General features: G+C 38.2%; 1 protein-coding gene across 1 annotated transcript; it reads left to right on the top strand.

Moving 5' to 3' along the window:
- The first annotated feature begins 2,718 nt into the window (after positions 1-2,718).
- On the top strand, positions 2,719-19,792 carry LOC593041 (male-specific lethal 3 homolog). Its single transcript, XM_030986200.1, has 12 exons — positions 2,719-2,878; positions 6,169-6,251; positions 9,169-9,264; positions 9,948-10,024; positions 10,471-10,511; positions 11,084-11,197; positions 13,784-13,980; positions 14,564-14,728; positions 15,717-15,908; positions 16,510-17,114; positions 17,560-17,644; positions 18,437-19,792. Exons 1-12 carry the CDS (start codon positions 2,774-2,776, stop codon positions 18,555-18,557), a joined length of 1,881 nt encoding a protein of 626 aa, XP_030842060.1. The 5' UTR covers positions 2,719-2,773; the 3' UTR covers positions 18,558-19,792.
- Positions 19,793-20,993: the final 1,201 nt, after the last annotated feature.

Genomic DNA, 20,993 nt, shown 5'->3' with positions numbered 1-20,993 from the left:
TTGAAAAGGCTTTCGATACAGTTTGGATAAAGGGTCTGGTTTTTAAATTAGCAAAAAATGGAATAGAAGGGAACATGCTGAGATACATAGAAAATTATCTAACAGCACGAACTTTTCAAGTACGAATTGGAAATACAGAATCTAAAACTTATAAAACGCATAACGGGTTACCACAAGGGAGTGTTTTAAGTCCTCTTTTATATAATATAATGATGGGTGATATACCTACAGACCAAGATGTAAGCATATCTATGTATGCAGATGACTGCGCAATATGGATATCAGGCAGGAACATTGTACATATTACTGAAAAAATACAGAAATATTTGAATCTTTTAAATCGTTGGTTTGAAGAGTGGGGGTTTCGACTCTCACCTGTCAAAACAGTGCCCGTACTTTTTACGAAAAGCTGGAATGCCGTTCTACCGCCTGATATAGAACTGAATGGAAATGTGTTAATGTACGAAAAATCTCATCGCTTTTTAGGGGTTATATTTGATAAAAGGTTAACTTGGCAACCACATATCGAAAATGTAATCACGAGAAGTAAAAGAAAATTAAATATCTTAAGATGTCTAACTGGAACAAACTGGGGAAGTTCCTCGAAATCACTTATCATGGTGTACAGAGCAATTATAAGGTCTCTTTTTGATTACGGATGTGAGGCGTATGACAGTGCAGCTGCTACCACCAAAAAAGCCATTGACTCTGTCCAATACCAAGCACTGAGGATATGCGCAGGTGGGCTGCCATTAACCTCCTTAGAATCACTACAGGTGGAAATGGGGGAAATGCCTTTGGATATAAGAAGACAAATGCTTTCAAGTAAATATAGACAAAACATCGAAAGATGGGTGAATCATCCGTTGTTAAAAAACATTGAACCATGTTGGCATTTTGAATACTTGAAGGGGAAAAACGTAAACAAACCTTTTGGATATAGAATACAAAGCAAGCTGGGAAAACGTATAGAAACGATAACCTACTCCCCAATTCCACCATGGTTATTCTACCCTCCGGAAGTGTCAACGGAATTAAGTACTCGAATAAAGAAAACAGATCATCCTACACAACAAAAACAAAGCAGCCTGGAAATCATACATACTAAATGGGCGACTCAATTACATATATACACCGATGGATCAAAAGTACCTGAAAGAGGGACCTCTGCAGCTGCTTTTTACGTCCCTTACTATTCTGTACATCGGAGCAAAAGGTTAGCAAATTTCACCTCTTCGTACAGGGCTGAATTGGCTGCCATCATTCTTGCTCTCAGATGGGTAGATGAATTAGACATTTATGTGGGGGTTGTTATTTTTAGTGATTCACTGAGTGCACTTATTGCATTACAACAACAGAAGGACGAATCTTTTATTCTGGAAATTCTCACCATGACTACTCACTTAAAGAATAAAGGAGTTGATATATATGTAGAGTGGATACCTGGACATTGTGGAATAAAAGGGAACGAGATGGCGGATTTCCACGCAAAGGCCGCATTAGTAAAGAAAATAGAAGTCAATAATAACCTAAATATGTCAGAAATGAAAAGCTTAATTACTACAAGTTCCAAACTCCTTTGGCAAGAAAGGTGGAACAAAACCAACTCGTATTTGAAAACATATCAAAAAGATGTTAATAAACCATATATATGCTCATTAGAGAGACAACATTCAACAATAATACATCGACTCCGCTTTGGAGTCCTTGGACTTAACCAGGATCTCCTCAGATTGGGAATTCATGCTACTGGTTTCTGTAATAGATGCCCCAGTGAAATAGAGACTGTAAAACATTTTTTAGTACATTGCCCTAACTATATTATAGAAAGGGCTATGTTTCTAACAGAAATTAACGAATCCCAACCTGAAAAAATTATGGAATACTTAAAAAAGAGTGAGTCCAGTATACAAAAAGCTATTGTACGGTTCTTTCTCAGAACGAAACGGTTCCCTATCAGGAAGTAATACCTCCCTTGATGAACAGTAAAATATAATACAATATTATAAATATGCTAAATTACACTCAGTACATTAAAAATATAATAACATAATGTAATAAGAAAAGAAAATAAGAACAGTAAAACATAATACAATATTATAAATATGTTAAATTACACTCAGTACATTAAAAATATAATAACATAATGTAATAAGAAAATAAAATAAGAATAGTAAAACATTATACAATATTATAATATGCTAAATTACACTCAGTACATTAAAAATATAATAACAATCATAATGTAATAAGAAAATAAAATAAGAACAGTAAAACATAATACGATATTATAAATATGTTAAATTACACTCAGTACATTAAAAATATAATAACATAATGTATTAAGAAAATAAAATAAGAAAAAGTAACAACAATGATAAAAGGTATGATAAGATTACTGAATATAGAAGCTTGTGTAGGTGCTATCTTATATACATATTTATGTATGGTGTGTATGTGATATAACAAATAATCTGCACGTACTGTTAAGAAACACTAACAAAGCCCATGAATGTTTTGCTTACGATATTATTTTACGATACTATCTTAAAAGATAGATAAATATAAAACGAAATAAATGTATTTTTAAAAAAAATCCAAAATTGAGAGATATAACACGTGCCGTAAAGTAATTTGGCGACAATAGTCAAATCACTGACTAATCGCCAATAACTCAAAACACAACAACAACATATAGTACAAAGTTCAATGCATATCTGCGCTAATGTGCGCATGCGCGTGAAACTGCGTGTATGTCCAAAAGTCAAAGAAAATGATTGCTACACGAGGATTAAAAGCACCGTCTTTTGGCGTTGGTGAAAGAGTATTGTGTTTTGAACCAGATCCTACCAAAGTACGAGTTTTATACGATTCTAAAGTAAGTATACAGTGTATTCATTTTTTTAATTTAGGCAAAGTAAGCTCATTGCTACTGTCGCGTTTCACTTCGTCATGTGTTATTGTTGTCCCATTAATATAAATCGATGTAGTCTAGGCCTAGATCATGACTATGGGCGCTTGTTCAGAAACCTATCCAAAATTTGACCCCTAACTCCGGCGTGGACATACCCGACTAAAACATACCCAAAATGAAGTAAATATTCATTAAGTGTCCAAATAAAGATCATGAGTTAAAATTCGTTATGTTTATTACCTGTTTTGTGTCAATTTTCTTGTTATTTTGGAGTATTTTTCGGAAACGTTGATAGAGTAAAGTACCCGGTAATCGGTCAGCTCCGGTTTTCGGCCAATTGGTTGGATACATGGTAAAATCACTTTAAAATACATCGCATAATAGCATAACACATATCCCACACATACCATACCATGCCAGTGTCACTGAAGAACCACATTTGCAATGAAAAATATATCCTAAAATATCACATTTTAGCGATGTAATCGGCGGTCCCGCTACCCAAATCTGAAAAATCGAGTTTCTTACGCGTGTATGTAAGAAATATGGGTACCATAAAATGAGCTTTATTTCAAGTATTTTTCAGATATAGAGCCCGATTTTGTGCTGGTCGCAAGCTCAAAAGTATCTCATCGCATGTATTAAATCAATGCGGCCGCACACCGCGACGCACACACGATATGTCTGTCTAATTCAGATTCCAACTTCCGATCACCGATGTGCCTGTATTCGGCCAGGCGAGCACCCGGGAGCTCCGGCGTGGGATACCTGCTCCGCCCGCTTGTGCTATACATCAGCGCAGAAACGCACGGCGCGCGCGAGCGCTTCCTATTGACTTTGTACATGCGGCCGTAAACTGAAACGCTCGGCCGATAACCGGCTCCAAAACAGTGAAAATTGAAATGAATATTGTCATGGCAATTCGTGATTTTTTTTTGGGATTCTTTTTTTGTTTAAATAATAATAATATTTGCTTCATGATTTGAACAAGAAATGATAATAAATAGGAAGTAAAGAGTCCAATAAATAGGATTTTGTCTTAAGTGGCCGAAAACCGGGTACTTTACTCTAGATTAGGGTGTCTGAACGATTTTTCAATTTGGGATCGTTTTTCACCATTTTTGTTTGATATTTGAATAAAAAATATTATCAGAATAATATATTTCAAATTTCATGTCTCACCAATGTTTCTATCAAAAGTTACAGCCCCTCCAAAACGCTGGTATATTCATATCATTTTGGTCAAAATCGACGAAAAAGACGTCCACGCAGAGTGATGTTGTTTTGCTAAATTCAGACAAACAGCTGTATCGCGCGATATGCAAGCGTATGCATATAGTACGCATGTTGCTAAGCCAATGCGCGACTTGCAGCTTGAGCCACGCTGTCTCCGCGATATTGCCATTGACTTCAACGTGTATTCACTTCCGGGTTCTATGCCGCGACATCCACCCATACTTTCATTCACCATAATGTGTAATTGAATTTGGGGTTTCGTTCGTACGCGGAGATGTTACGCGATGTAACCATGGTTTGGACTGAGCGGAGCGCAAGCCCCCTAATTAGCTGATCCCCCAAATAGCGAGAAGGGTATTTTTAAACTATTATCAGTTGTGATCCCTGGGGGCTAGCGAAAATATAAGCACATAGAATTGTTCCTTACGACTGGTACTACTTATCGATCGGCGCGTCATATCTCAAAAGTGACAAACCTCAGAGTTATCCAGGACACAATGTTTAAATTGCTGTTTTGACCAAGATATTTTTAGAATTTCGGGGGCTATGCCCCTTTGGAAATATTGGAATTCACCTGCTCTTTCATATGACACCTCATTTATTGAGTATCACCTTTAGGATCACAACAGATAAAGGTTTGAATCTCGAATTGAAAAAAAAAAAAATTTTGACTTTTTTTGCATGGTCGCGCAATGCACGTAGGCTGCATAGGGATGCGTGTAATCTCTATGGGAAGAATTTTAGCACACAAAATCGGGTGCGCGATCAGACACCCTAGATAGATATTATTTTTCACAGGTTTCACGGCAAACCGCTGCACAATACAAGTACATACCGATGGTGGGTTGCGGGCGGGCACGCGCCTGTGTGAAGTTATCTACCGTAATGTCTCAGATCCTCATTAGACTTGAGGGCCTGGGGCCCGTTCCTAGAAACCGTCATAAGTCTAACTTCTTGACTATCCCATTGAAACGTGTGTTAGTTCTATAAGTTATAACACACGTTTCAATGTGATAGTCAAGAAGTTAGACTTATGACAGTTTGTAGGAACGGGCCCCTGGTCTATTAATATTTCTATACTGTATTATAGACTAGGGTAGCGCGCCCGGTATGGTATTCGGTCAATTCACAGTATGCGGTCAGACAGCCGTTTCAACAGCTGTAACAATTTAAAAAATAATTTATGAGCCACGAAACTTGCACAAATCAGGCAGCTGAACAACTTTTCTTAACTCTCAAAAAGAATCTCCAACTTAACTCGAAATTGGTCAGTGTCGGCGTGTCGCACATCTTTCTGCACTTCCGGGTTCTGTTAGCACATGCGCTAACATGCATAGCCATATGTAGAAGTCTATCGCGAAACAACTACGTGTTCTGTCGCAATAAATTTAGTATGTGTGTGAAGAGGAGCTCTTCCGTGTTCGCTCCATCGCAGCGAATTTGCAAATGACGCACTTGCCGATGTGCAAGAGGTATTTATACGATACCCTTGCCATGAGGTAGCGCTCTCCCAGTATTCGGTTAACGCATTGACATTCAGTGCTTCGTCGCGCAATTGTGTGAAAATAGTGCGCAAATACGCTTCGCTCCTTGTCAACGGAGATACCACGCACAAATCGCGTGAACAAATTCTGGGCAGAAAATTGCTCCTTCTTCTTTCGGAAATATTTTGCTTATCATCATTCTATATTAAGTGACTTTAAAATCCGGTTCAGAGCACTAATTTTCTTTTCTTTTGATGGGTAGATTGCCAAATAAAGGAGGTAAGAATTCAAAATATTTGTGATTTCCCCTTAAGTGACCGAATACCGGGCACGCTACCCTGCTGTATTTTATGATTTGTATTTTTTTTTAATGCTAAATAAATTTAATTTAATTAATTGGAGGAGAGCAGTGATTTACCTAAGGCTTGTGGGTCGGTAATAAAAGTGAAGGCTACTCCCAGTGATACATGTAGATTACATCTTTTATTGGGTAAATAACCCATGCTTTTGACTCTCTTTTACATTAATTACCAGATACTGAAAGTTGATTGGACAAGAGACAGTGCTGGCAAGAGAGTGCCAGAGTACCTAGTCCACTTCAATGGCTGGAATCACAGGTAAGGCTTTAGCTCAGCAGCACAGTCTTGAATTTCCTTTGAAAGGGCAATCCAACCTTTCAAAATAGAAAGGTAGAAATAATATTGAGCAGGATCAGAGTGAAAAGGAAGAGAGAGCGAGAGAAAGTAATTTGCAAGAGAGAGAGAGAGAGAGAGATGAAGGGGGATAGGGAGCACATAAGCAAATGAGAGCTCAGAGTTTGAGAAAAAGAGAGCTATGAGAGAGAGAGAGTGAGAGAGAGAGAGAGAGAGAAGGTGGGAGAGGAGGGGGGGGGGGGGGTGTGGGAGTCCAGTGAGAAATAAAACGGAGGGTACACTGTTGAAAATCAAATAGTTGTAGGCACAAACCATTATCAGTCATGAAGTACATGAAGTATGTAATGTATACCGGTACACTACACTGTCTTCTGCACTCCATAAAGCCCTGTACTGTAGCTGCTCTGGCCAGACAGCTCAAGGCTCAGCTCAAGGCTTTATAGAATCTTGTAGGTTTGAGCTACATGTGTAGGCGTCAAATTGGATTTTTGTCAACAACTTCGACAATGTAATCAACAATAGTCAGGCTTGTATTCATCACACACAGTCGGGATCATTCAACTGTTTTTATTGTTATTATTAATATCATGTACTGTATGTATAATATACAGTAAGATGACAACCAGTAGGATTAAATTGTATTTAGTACGATAATAAGAGTGAAATACGATAATCCGATATCACCTCTTAAAAAAAGTAAACCAAGTAAACCCCTGCAACCTCAACAAAAAGTTTGCTTTATAATTTTCTCGTTAAATTTATTGAAAGAGCAAACAGCACACTTACATGTACCAGTACCGGTAAAAAAAAAAATCTGAAATTTAATGGCCCAAGGCCAACAGGTCTGTTTTTTTATGTCAAGAGGTTGGCATCTCTGAATATCACCATATATGGACAATGAAACAATCAATGAAATCAATGAACGAATTGATATCGTTCATGTAGGTGTCTCGTTAGTGTCTGTGCCTGCAGACTACCATTCAAGCTAGTTTTGATCACACACATTCTGAGTAGTTTGCAAGCACAAACCCTGGTCAGTCGTAAAAGAGAGTCTAATAAGACTACCATAGGCCATGTACTATTGACACAACCAGTAGGTACTGTAGCTGGGCTAGACTTCTCTCAAGGCACAATGATCTTTTGATAAAGTGTCAAATTAGGGTCTGTGCTTGCAGACTACAGTCTGAGGTGGTTATCTATTGTGGGGATGCTAGGTCACCTAGGTCATAAGTTGGCCCTATACAATTGGCGGGTTTTCGTACAATGGCATAAATAGTTTTTGCGGACATGTTTGTATACAAACGAAAGACTGAGCTCTGTAAATGGTAATATGAATGCAGTGGTGATCTGTATGGGTATGTTTACATGAAGGACGCAATAGTGAACAGTGGTAAGTTCACTAAGTTGCATAGTTATAGTACTAGTAGTGCAAACATTTAATGTTTTTGTATTCATTTATGCAAGTTTGATTGACATACACTAAATGTAGCCTTTGAAATTCATTGTACTACGGATCGGTGTATTTTGCGTATCATTTCATTTTTAATTATCCAATTTGTAAAGGAATTCGTTATGATGCACCAAATATTTAAATAGCAGTACTACCGGTACTTTACCACTGTGTAGTAGGCCAATATTTATGGTTGCTTGCCTGCATACAGTACATGCCTGTCAGTATTTTATAAGCCTGCAGGTGTACATGTAGAATAAGACCAGGAAATCATGCAGATTACATGTACAGTAGGAGGGGACCGCAATGTATTTTATATTACTATAAGATTAATGATATTACTCCAGTTTGTTAAGGGTTATGTACAGTACATGTACATGTACATGAACATGTATGTGTACTTATCATTGTGTATGACTGAAGTTAGCAACCTAGAATGATTTAGTCTCTCTTCTACATTTTTGTCACATTGAGAGATATCAAAGGTACATGTATGTTAAGAACTTAAGAAGTCAGCTCAAGATGTTAAAGCAGGGACTTGGTTAAAGTACCTGTAGGATGCAAGAGACATAATATGCCTTGGAATGTGTGGCAGTGGTGGTATCAAGCATCAACTCCATTCAGTTCTCTAGTTATTAGATTATATCTTTGTGTGGTCTGGTGTCAGTCTCGTCAGTTTGACTGTGGTGTAACCTCAATCACTTATTATTCACTTCCGACAAAACCAATTCTTAACGGAACAAAATCTGATCATGATGAGATAATGTAATGTTATTTTATTTGTGGTCTGCTGTTGGCCTGGTGGGTCTTGATAGTGTGACTGTGACGTAACTTCAATTACCCCAACAAACTGATTCCAAACTGACTAAAATCTGATCATTTCTGGGTAATGAATTGCTATTTTTTGTCTTTTGGTGACCTTTTGTCAATCCTGTTGTTGTGAAAGGGTTTCACCTCCTTCACCCCAAACCTATTCAAAATTGATCATTTTGGGATACTTTAAGTTTTTTGGGGGTGTGGTGTTGGTCTCGTTGATGTGACTGGGTCACTTTAAACTAAGTCGACCAGATAAATCCAATTCCTACCTGACTTTAAATCATTTCTCAGCAAAGTAAGGGTAATGTATTGTTTTGTTTTGGCTGTTATCAGCCTAGTGTCGGCCTCAGTCACACTCTCTAACCGATTTTAAAGAATCTGAGTCTACACGTGAATACATTCTGAGCAAATCGGGGTGCAAGCCAGGAGGCTTTGTCCAGTCTGGACTCTGTACTCTGTTATCAGTCCGGTGTCAGTTTCATTGTTGTGACTATTGTCACATACATGCACATGTACTTGGTTGTTTTGGAGGCCTACATTATGTAGAACACTGTACAAGTGTGTAGTCTTTCATTATTATTACGTTATTTCTTTCTTTCATTTTGATGTTGGCAGTTGGGACAGATGGGCTCCAGAACACTTCATCCTCAAATATACAGATGAAAGCTTGGAGCTTCAGGAGAAGCTACAGAAAGAAGCTGAAGAAAAGATGTGAGTAACATCGTATTGGGATTTGAGACATGTATTTTATTGTAATTATTACACTTCATTGATGTACATCAATATTCTGGTGACAAACATATAAATCAATTTACAATGTAATGTAACAAATCAATATTCTGTTTGGAAACATATAAATCAATTTTAAAAATCAACATTCTTGTTTGTAAACATATAATTAATGATAGAACAAGTGTGTCATATACCAAACATTAGAGAAAATCAGAACTGCATATAATGTACTGTAGCCACACTCTGCACCGTCTTTTCAATAATCCTTATCTTTACATATATTGGATACCAACATGGAGGTATAAGAACAGAGATTCATTGGTTGGGTGAACTTGATACTAAAGATAGTAGCATAACTTAGATCAGCTCTCTCAACTGATTGTTTTATTACTTTATTTTAGGGTTTCATATTTCATGTCATTGCAAAATTTCAATCATTCAGTAAAACTGTCAATTCTGACTCTCGAAAGGTGGATTTTGTGCTTCAATTGAGGCAGAAACTAGTTTAAATTATATTATCTGACCCAATGTAAATGAATCATGTAGGGAGCCAGGACCTGCATCCATCTATAAAGTATACATGTATATGATAGAACACTGTTTGGGGATGTACATGTAAATCAAGGACTGCTTTAAAATAGGAATGTTTTTTGTTATCGCAGGAGAAAGAAGAGGAGGAAGAGAACATGGTCAGAGATTCTTGAAGAAGCAAGGGAGAAGAGAGAGAAGATGGCCAAAGGTTAGTGTATTGCAAGATTGGAAACTGGTCTCTTTTGTTTGAATTTTTCTTTAAAGCCTGTCTGTACTAGTTGACCAGGAGGGATTAGACCTCCCTGTGTGGTCACTGACAGGTTATCTCATCAAATCGGCTCTCAAATAACATAAGAAAAAGGGGACCATTGGGTCACCAATTAGGCATTGTTTGCTATATAGAGGGAGCAAGTAGCGATAAGTAGTGCACTGGGGCTATAAGCAGACAGTTGTAGGAGCTTTCTTGATCATTTGATATTAGAGGAAATGTGGAGTTTCATTAATTAATACAGTTTTTCATGGGAATTACTGAATTTACAGTCAATTTTCAGTAAATGGCCAGTGTGCATAAAAAACAGTGCTTATTCTGCTGACTTATATGTGAAGTCACACAGAGATACAGTAAATTTTTTAAATCTTGTTTCTATTTTCTAGAAAACAGTGCAAGTTCAGCAGAAGACAGCAGTGTGGGTTCAGTAAGTTTCGTTTTCAAATTTCTTAAATATTTCTATTAAAATGAGCTGGATGAATAATTGATGTACGGGTCTGTAGGATTGATGCTGAGACACCTCAAAGCCACACTGTACTAGAATTACCCCCCTCTATCGCCATCTCAGGTCAGCTGTTGCATTATGGTCCTGTAACTCGCTGCCCTGTTGGTTCTCGCATCAAGTCCTCTTTCTGTGAAGTGGAAATTAGGTGTTGGGTTATAAATGCAGCTTTGGCAAGTTGACCATGAGATGGCGCTGTGCGATAAACAGCATGCTAAGGCAGAGAGTTAATAAGTTCAGTATAGCTTTCACATGGAGATCATGCGATGATGATCTTGATGCTGATAGCTGTTTTACGTGCCTTTTCAGTTTCAAATGCTCAAAATTGTATCTTTACCTTGGTCATCAGATTCTTCAATGATTATGATGATAATGAGGATACCAGAGATGATAATGATAAGATGGATGGTGAAAATGACGATGATGTGGTGGTGATGACAATTTTAACAATGGTGACAATGATGTTCACACCAAATTATTTTTTTCATCATTTACAGAGTGACAGCGAAGATGATGATGACGATGAAGCTGTAGAAGTTCCCATCACATTTCCTGAAGCCTTACATGCCAAGCTAGAAGATGATTGTTACTTTATCACATCTAAGAAACAGGTCAGCAATGTCATCTACTTTGAGATTTCAATATTCATTTAATAATTGTTCCAGGGGCTTGATTAGAGAGTGCAAAATATAACAGATTTGTTTTAAAAAGCAGCAAAATTTTCTGTGTTAAATTTCCTGTGTTGGTAAGCAATTGCCTGCTATTCTGATGCAGAGAGCTTGTGGGAAGTACACCCAGCATAAAGCTGGAAGGAGAAGAAAAGTTGAATTTCACAAGATGTGTAAACAAAATATTTGATTAAATGATATTACCACTGATATCAATTTCGCAGTGATTTCTCATTGTCTTTATTTTTTATATTGATGAATTTTCCTTTTCACTTCATAGAAGGTACATGTAAAGTTACCATCAATTAAAAATGTTTTGAATATATTGGTCGTTTCACTTTCTAGCCAATTAAATGTATGCTTCACCATAGGAAGAAAATGGGAGCAGAAAGATGTTGATAGTTTGAAAAGCTCTAAAAAGCTCTTTAATTTGTTTTTTCTTTCTTCTTCTTAGAAAATGTCCGCTTTTTCTTAAAACACTGAAAAGATCCCCCGTAAACAAACAGTGTCATTGAAGCTTAGATGATAATTGTGTTCAGTACTTTACCATCCTCAGAAAAAGTGTTCCACAAGTCCAACTATCATTATCATTATCAACACTTAAATTGTGTGGGTCTGCAGTTTCCATGTGCAGAAGGTCATAATTCGCTGACACCAGACTGAGTGGAAATGGGTGAACAAGTCTGCACACAGCAAACTCGTACTCCACTCAACAAATACTCCTTGTCCCTCGGAGACTTTACCATATATGGGAAAAAGACAGAGCATAAAGCTTGTTGGTCATAGACAAAATAACTAACCACCTGAATAAATAAATATGGTCTGATACAGGATACCCAGCATGGTTTTAGGAAAGGGAAATCTACAACTACCAACTTGCTAGAATACCTAGAAATCATCACCAAATCAGTAGACAATGGTACACCAGTAGATGTAGTATACCTTGACCTAGCAAAGGCCTTCGATACCGTCCCACACAAGAGACTAGTAACAAAGATCAAGGCCCATGGAATAGATGGTAACATATTACAGTGGATAACAGCCTGGCTCAACAGTCGCAAGCAGAAAGTCGTTACCCAGGGAGCCAAATCTAGCTGGAGACCTGTTACCAGCTCTGTAGTACAAGGATCAGTCCTGGGACCACTGTGCTTCTTGATATACATGAATGACCTCGAAATTGGGCTAACCGACAAATCAACAGTTAGCAAATTTGCTGATGACACCAAGCTAATCCATCCAGTGCAAATAGACAATGATAGAACAGACATGCAAAACTCCATCAACCACCTTCACAGATGGGCAAATACATGGCAGATGAGGTACAATGCAGACAAATGTGGAGTGATGCATTTTGGAACCCACAACCCACACTACACATACACGATGGGCAACTCCCAGCTGAAAGAAAGTACAGAAGAAAAAGATCTAGGGGTTCTAGTACACAAGTCCCTGAAAGTTGCCTCCCAGTGTGCTGCAGCAGCAAATAAAGGAAACAGGACACTAGGAATGATAAAACGCAACTTTACATTCAGAAGTAAGGAAGTGATCTTGAAACTATACAAGTCACTCGTCAGACCCCACCTAGATTACGCCATTCAGGCCTGGTGTCCTTACCTGGAAAAAGACAAAAAGAAGTTGGAAAAAGTTCAAGCAAGAGCCACAAAACTCATCCCAAGTATTCAACATCTACCATATGAAGAGAGACTAGCAAAACTGAAACTAACTACTTTGGAGAAAAGAAGAGAGAGAGGAGACCTACTGCAAACCTACAGGATAATGACGCAAATCGACAAATCCAACCCCAAGAATTATTTTCAGTTTGCTAACTATGAAAGAACAAGAGGCCATTCCATGAAGCTAGCCAAAACAAGAAGCCGCCTTGACATCAGGAAAAATTTCTATAGCCAGAGAGTTGTAAGCAATTGGAACAAGCTGCCACAAACTGCCATTGATGCTCCCACACTCCTAAGCTTCAAACAACAACTATCCAACCTGGGTTTTTAAATGGGTCCCATGGGACCCCCTTAACCCTGCCACACCACACTATCTACGGGATCTTTATCACCACGATGGCGAGGTGTGGACTTCAAGGTATATTCAAGGTATATTCATAAAACTGAAGGCTCATTCTGGTGATTGACAACACCTGTTATTGGGTAAACACCCAAACGGTGAGATGCCAACCAGTAAAATTAAATTGTATTTAGTACGATAATACGATATCACCTCTTAAAATACAATTTTATTTTTTTTAAACCCATAAAAACCCGTAAAAAACAGCCGAATCACATAGAAACATTTACAAGTAAACCCCCGCAACCCCCCAACAAACTTTGCTTTAAATTTTCTCATTAAATTTTAATGAAAGAACAAACTTGACCGCCAGTGGTAGTGTCGAGTTTTTGTGAAAATCTGATTTTTTTTTATAGGATACTCAGTCTGTTTTTTTGTGTCAAGAGGTTGGCATATCGAATTCCCCATGTGACTCCACTTTTATTTATCTTTAAAATGCTTTTTCTCTTTTTGTAGTTGGTTAAGCTACCACCGGACCACACGGCTTTGTCTCTAATGGAGGCGTATGTGAAGGACTTTGCTTACCGTTGTCAAGCCCACAACGTGAGGGTGCATCTCAGACAGCAGGGTACCGCTGGAATGCCTGTATGCCTAACCACGCCTAATGCTAATAATGGAGACTCGGTACAACCTCCTCCTCTACCGCAGTACAAGTAAGTAGTCCACAGCATTAAGCTTCATTGTCCACTCTCAACCCAGGTGATGTAAATGGGTACCAGGTAGGAAGAAATTCATTGAATGCTTGTGTGCTGTAAGATGCAAGCCTGGCTAGGGTGGGCAAATCATAGTATTTGGAAAAAAGTACTTAAAAAATTCCATTATAATCACTTTTAATATTTTTTATATTTTTTCAAAGATGTTGCAATGTCAGGGAGGGCAGAGAGAACTGCAGTTTCCTCAATGTTTTTCAATGTTTTATGCATTTTTTTATGGCAAGAATAACCCCTCTAAAATGCACCTTTGTAATATCAATTTTGAAGAAGAAAAAGAAGAAAAAAAATTGCATTTTCCCAATACAGCTAAGCTAGTTTGCACTGCAGTATATATCTATAAAATGAAAATGACGAAATCACAGAAAATGTGTAATTCTTGTTAATACATGAATATCTCAGGGTTATGAAAAATGTTGAATTAATATGAGGGAATATTGCAGGACCTTGTCAAAAACTAAGAATAAACTTTATAAGCATTCACCAATCGGTTGTCACCACATCTAACCGTTATCTTCCTATCCAGTGTTGACCTGTGCAGAGAAGTGATGGATGGTATCCGCATCCTCTTTGACTTTCTCTTACCGACCAATCTCCTCTATGACTGCGAGCGGGCTCAGTACAACGGTCGCTATGCACAGCGCCCTGTCAAGACCAATGGGGTGAAGGACGATCCCACAAAGATAAAACCGTAAGTATAAATTTTCTGGTTTTACTTTGGAATTGAAGTAGCTTTTGTTCCAGATATGAGGTACTGAGTGCTTAGTAAAGTGCTACGTCACCATTTTTTAATGAAATATATATGCAAATGCCATTCGATACACAATGTAGTTTAAAGGGATTGTGTAACTTTGTCTCAGATTCTGAAACAAAATCCTGGATTTAGCTCATGCTGCAATGATAATTATAAACCTGTCTGATTATCAAGATATCTATGATTGGAAATCGAAAATTAAAAATTTGTTTTCCTAACGTTTTTCATAACACTACAGTCTATTGGGGAAAATAAGTATGGTAAAACCGGTCACTCAAAGATTTTTACTTTTTTAAGGCACTTCATGATCATTTTTGAAGCAAATTTTTGTTAGGGCTTGAATATTACACCATATCACAGACATTGATAACACGTAGGGCCATGCATCTCAGATTTACCATTGTTAAGTGATGCCTTTAATGGAATTAAGTTTTGAAAAAGTGAGCAAGTACAAAGGTTAAAAGGATTCTTCCGATTGTAAAGGAATCTCACGTATTGTTACTTGAGAGCCAGAAGGGCATTTAGTTAGTGTCCTCCTGGCTCTGGGCAGTCAATATCTTTCTGCAAACCACATGGCTGTCTTGGGTTCCATATCACACAGTATATGGTACATTTGAGATCCATCGCTTCTTGGCTTTATTTTCTTGATGGAACAGCTTGCAAACCTGTATTTAAAGACCAAGCTGTTGGAAGTGAAGAATGAAATAAGATGATTTAATACATTAATGGACAGCTTATAAGTCATAGATTAAGATGATAGCAATTACATGCAACTTTGGTGTCTGTCACAGGAGTAACAGCTCTCTGAAAACTCAAAATCTCAAGCTTTGAAAATCGGTGATGATCTAACAACTTCATTTAGCTTTCCATTGATTGTAGTTGTATTTTCATAGGATAGGGTCTTTCTCTATGATTTCGCTATCAGGTGTACCAATGGCAATGTGAGGGCGACACGGCGATGGAGCATGTCATCGTCCACTAAGGAGGTCTTACCACCGGTCCTAGAACCTCAGACCACTGGTCCCGATAACTCTCCACCGGTCCTCAAGCCAGAGGCTGCACTCGATGGCAAGAAGGAGAAGCAGGAGCCGGCTCCTGAAAGAAGGATCACCAGGAGGTAAACTATAAATTTATCAAAAGAATTCTAGTCGGAAACGTGCAAGTACTCTAGACAACAACAACAAAATTAGTCAATTGCACTCTGTTTTGTATTAAGCGCTATATAAAAAGTAAATATTATTATTATTATTATTGGACATTCCATGTCTACTGGTATCACTATGATTATTTTGCAATTTAATTTCCCTTGTTTAATTTTAGCTGTGATACCACTTGCAGACAACTGATTACATACGCAGCGAAATTATGGTTAATTGTCAAGGATATTCTTGTTTTATTTGGTGGTTGTTTGAGGTTGTCCAGGGTTGGGAGGATGCAGAGGGAGGAAGGGTGTGCTTGTAGTAGGAAGTAATATTCTTTAGGATATTTTCCTGGAATCGATTTCTTAGCTCTCCAGAGTAAAAGATGTGTGATTATTTTGAGAAGGTGAACTCAAACAAGTCTGGAATGTCTTTGTATTTTGTTCTAATGCTTTCCATTTGTATTAAACATATTGTACAAAAGAGAAGGTTGTTTATTGGAATTCCTGTTTACCGATATGTGAAGAACTTGATAAATCAAACAACTGTTTCTTTTGTTATTTTGTTTTGATTGTATAGGTCATCTACCAGTAGCTTTAGCCAGTCACCACCACCTCCGCCACCGGCCCCATCATCAACCAGGGCGCTTAGATCTTCAGATGGCCAAAGACGCAGAAGTGCTGACACCAAGATGCTATCATCCTCGACTACCGCTACCACCACGACCTCAGCTTATAACAAACGAGATGAGGCAGATACTACTACCACCACCACCAAAGAACTTACTAACCATCATCCTCCATCTCGAAGCCTCCGTCATTCCTCCCGGCTTGCATCCTCCTCCTCCTCCACCACTCCCTCTCCTCCTGTCATCACCAACATGGACTCTATCCCGTCCTTGGAAGCCTCTGCCGCTACCTCCGCATCACAGACCCCACAGGTCCTGAGCAACGGAGACACCAATGACTCCATGAAGTTGAGAGGAGGCCGGGGGTCCCTGTCGACGGCGGATGTGGGGAAGATTCCACAGACGGCGGAGTTGAGCATTAAGCAAGAGGAGAGTGATGATGGGGTGTTCAGTATTGAGAAGAATTGCTGGAAGCTTCTGCCCGACTGTGCTAACTATAACGGTGCTGAGCCTCCATGCAGAGTCTATGGTGCACAGCATCTCTTGAGATTGTTTGGTAACTATATGCTCGACATCTGTGGAAATATAAAAATAGATGAGCCATTTTAGATGAGAGAACAAACACTATTGTTCAGATGATTTTTGACTGTTTCAGAGGTCTGACTCGTTTTAACTTGCATGTAAATAATAATAATAATAGCTAGTACTTATATAGCGCTTTTCAAGACCGAAGGCCCTCTCAAAGCGCTTTACAGATATATATATTATTACCCCGGCATTTAAGTGGAAGTCTAAACCCACCCTGACACCCCCCCCCCCCCCCTCCCTTCCTCCTTTCTAGTCAATAAGCACCACTTTCAATCCAGAGTATCACTAAACCCTGTAACATTTTGGGTAAAACCATTGTAATTACCATGTATTTGCAAAATGTTATCGTACATGATTTTATAGATAATCGTTTAGTATTTTTCTCCACTGTTTCTTTTCATTGTGTTTTGCAGTAAAGCTACCAGAAATCCTTGGACGTATGGATCTACCACCCAAGAAACTCAAGCCCCTGGTCAAGCACATAGAGATGTTTCTTAGGTATGTAGAAGTAACTCTTGTATGCATTCTCACTGAACTTTAAATGCTTTTACCATCTTGTTTCTGCATCGGTCTTAATGTTTGAGCACATACAGACATTTCTCTTCTATGTAGTTAGTGAAAAGACAGGTTTGCCAACATATTCAAATGTTATGAATAATTTGTATTCAAAGGTTGTTCTTGGCAACCTCAAAGCTTGCCCAAAGCTTGTCCGACATAGCAACAAGTAATGGATGTGACTGGATTCCAAGTTATGTAGTTCATTCATTAGTGACAGGTTAATTGAATAACTTGTCACAAGGTCCCCAACATATTTGGATATGTTAGTTAACCGGTCTATCTCTAAATTTTTTAATACATCATTGTGTTGTCTAAGGTGACATCACATATGCATGACCAATTAAGCAGTTCTTAACTTAAATGGCAGATATAGGTCCACGGTTCGAGTCTCGCCGTGGCACTAATGTCCATTGGCAAGACATTGATCTACATTTGCCACACTCAACCCAGGTGATGTAAATGGGTCCCTGGCAGAAATTCATTCCTTGAAATGCTCGAGTGCCGTAATGGCCGTCTCGCTAAAGCCAGGGTAATAATCGGGGCAGTGCCAGGAGCGTCACAACCTGACGGACATGTGTGCTATCTAAGAAGCCACCATTATTATTATTATTATTATTATTATATATCTGGCTTTTGCACCTCTCTATTGTGGGTTCCTTACTTCATTCCATTAATGTTATATCCATGCATATCATAACATGTTAGTTATTGTTTGATCACTTCTGTTAACAGATGGTTGTCTGCGACAGAGCAGCTGCTGGAATACTTCCCAGACAAGGCTTACGGCGGTGAAGCAAAAGCTCTCAGAGACAGAGGAGAATTCAAGACAAAGAGAACACTGGCTGCAAAATGAAGAGATTTGATCCAGATATGCAAGCTTGGGAATCATATAAGGCAGCTGTTATCTTTATTGCATGGTAATCAACAAAATAAAATTGAAGGTTGAAGCTACAGGGAAGAGTTTATTGATCCACTAGATTTGGAGATCAAGAGAAAATCAGCTCCAAAAAAAGATGAGAATTGTTCAAGATTGGGAAAATTGGATTCTGAGAAAGGTACCGCCACTTTTGTTTCTTTGTCGTGGAAATGAAAATGAAAGGAAAAGCAAAGATGGGTGTTATAAAACAAGAAAAATCAATTGATCCACTAGATTTGGAGATCAAGAGAATGTTAGCTCCAAAAAAGATGAGAATTGTTGAAGATTGGGAAAGTTGGATTCTGAGAAAGGTACCACCAGTTTTGTATCTGTTTCATGGAACTGAAAGTCAAAACAAAGATGGTTGTATGGACGAAAAAGTTAATCCTCTGGATTGTAAAGGCAAGGGAACATCATCCACAAATTTTGAAGATGAATATTTTATGAAGATAGATGATACAGGGGCTGAACAAGTATTTACAGTAATTGTCTGCCTGTAATGGCAATGAAAGTTATTACCAATTAATTAATCTTAGAGGAAAGAAAGTTAAGGTCGCTGAGGAGAGCGTCTGACAGCTTTTAATATAGATTAGTATCTCACGATGACATTCTCATTGAAACATGAATTGGAGGAACCTGCACATGCAGACCACCTGCTTGGAAAAAACTGCTTTTGTTGACTCTGTTAAGAGGCCTTTATATACAGGTATCACTGTATTTTCTAAGCATCCTTAAACCCTAACAAGAGCCATCGTGTGCTGTTGCTCATTCAGTGTTGAATGTTATAGAGTCAAACCTGTCTTAGTGGCACCTCTCTAATAAGGCCACCTGTCTATAGTGACCAAGTATTCTGTCTCCCTTGAGAAAGGAATGTGTGTTGTAGAACCTGGCTAGAAAGGCCACCTGTCTTCAGTGGCCACTTTTTTTCTGTTTTCCATGAGTGGTCTATATAGACAGGTTTGACTGTATATGCATGTGTGGCAGTTTGGGGGCACATGGGGGGGGGGGGGGGGGGGGGGAGGGTGATAGATGGCGAACCATGACAAAACGAAAGGAACTGAGGAGAGTTTATCAGTATTTATTAACAGTTTCAATCTGATGGGATTATGTTCAAATGGTTGATTGTTTTACCATCATGGTTCCTAGGCTTATGTCATATTACAATCTTGAATAATGAGTATTCTGTAAAGATCATTGATATAGGTATTGGTATGGAGTTGTTCTGATCATCAATGTATTTGAATGCCAATGAATGATGTACAGTTAGAGAAGAGTGCTCACGTGCACAGTTACATTCCTATTTTTTACATGTTTTTTCTGGTGGTAATTTGTGATGTTACTAAATTGTTCGTTTTATAGAAAAAAGTGAAATGAAAACCAACAACTTATTGTGTACTTTTGTGTTTGTTTTTCCTGTATTATCACAATAACGGGGGTAAAACTTTAAAAAAGGAGGTAGGGATGGATGTGCAAGGATGTGAAAATCTGTAGTGCATATCACTATGAACATGACGTACAAAGAAAGCGGACAAAATATACAGTTCCTCAGGTAGACAAATGAACATCCCTTCACTGCTATTATGTAAAAATGTGTAGAACAGGTGTCACATGCATATTCACCTGTTCTACATATTTTTACATAATAGCAGTGAAGGGATGTTCTTTTGTCTACCTGAGGAACTGTATATTTTGTCCGCTTTCCTTGTACGTCATGTTCATAGTGTATGTATTGAAAGATTATTAATATTTCGTCCAAAAGGATGAATACATGTTTCTTATTTAATAGTCCTGAGAGAAAGAGAGAGTGTGAGGAAGAGATATATAGAGAAAGAGGGAGATAGAGAGAGATTGAGTGTGTGTGAGGAAGAGGGAGAAAGAGAGAGAGAGAAGAAAAAGGGGGGGGGGAGGAAAACGGGATAAAAGGGGAGGAAGGTTAAGAAGATGAGTCTGACAGATTTACATGTAGCCAACAACTAAAAATGAAAGTGATGAAAATTAAGATTGATGACATAAACAGCACAGGGTGAATTAGAAAAACGTGAACCATCAATCCATACCCTTTGTCTATCAAATAGTAAGATTATTGCAAATGTGAACATTTTTCAAGAGGAGAGATGATTTTTTTTTTCTATTGTGAGTGAATATATAGTGGGGAAAATAATATGAGGACGGATCATTCTACCTATAATTAAAAGTGGTTTCTAATGATGTCGATGTCTCTCATGTGTACCAGTCTAGCTCCCTCTCTGTTACATTTTTCTGAAGGGGAAGTAACAGCTGATCCCCCCCCCCCCCCCTCCTGAACTCGATCTATCATATTCTTTCAGTAGTGAAAAGTTCAGTGATCCCCATCTCCCTTTGAGCAAAGATCTT

The sequence above is a fragment of the Strongylocentrotus purpuratus genome, unplaced genomic scaffold, assembly GCF_000002235.5.
Source record: "Strongylocentrotus purpuratus isolate Spur 01 unplaced genomic scaffold, Spur_5.0 spur5_scaffold_15, whole genome shotgun sequence".
Lineage (NCBI taxonomy): Eukaryota > Metazoa > Echinodermata > Echinoidea > Camarodonta > Strongylocentrotidae > Strongylocentrotus > Strongylocentrotus purpuratus.
This window is presented reverse-complemented; position numbering and strand designations above follow the sequence as displayed.

Bases quoted from the DNA above. Each gene is read 5' to 3' on its own strand.
- LOC593041 (XM_030986200.1), top strand. From the start codon at position 2,774: ATGATTGCTACACGAGGATTAAAAGCACCGTCTTTTGGCGTTGGTGAA. The intron at 10,025-10,470 runs GTTAGTGTATTG...TCTATTTTCTAG, and splicing joins GAGAGAGAAGATGGCCAAAG to AAAACAGTGCAAGTTCAGCA. The intron at 17,115-17,559 runs GTAACTATATGC...TGTGTTTTGCAG, and splicing joins GCATCTCTTGAGATTGTTTG to TAAAGCTACCAGAAATCCTT.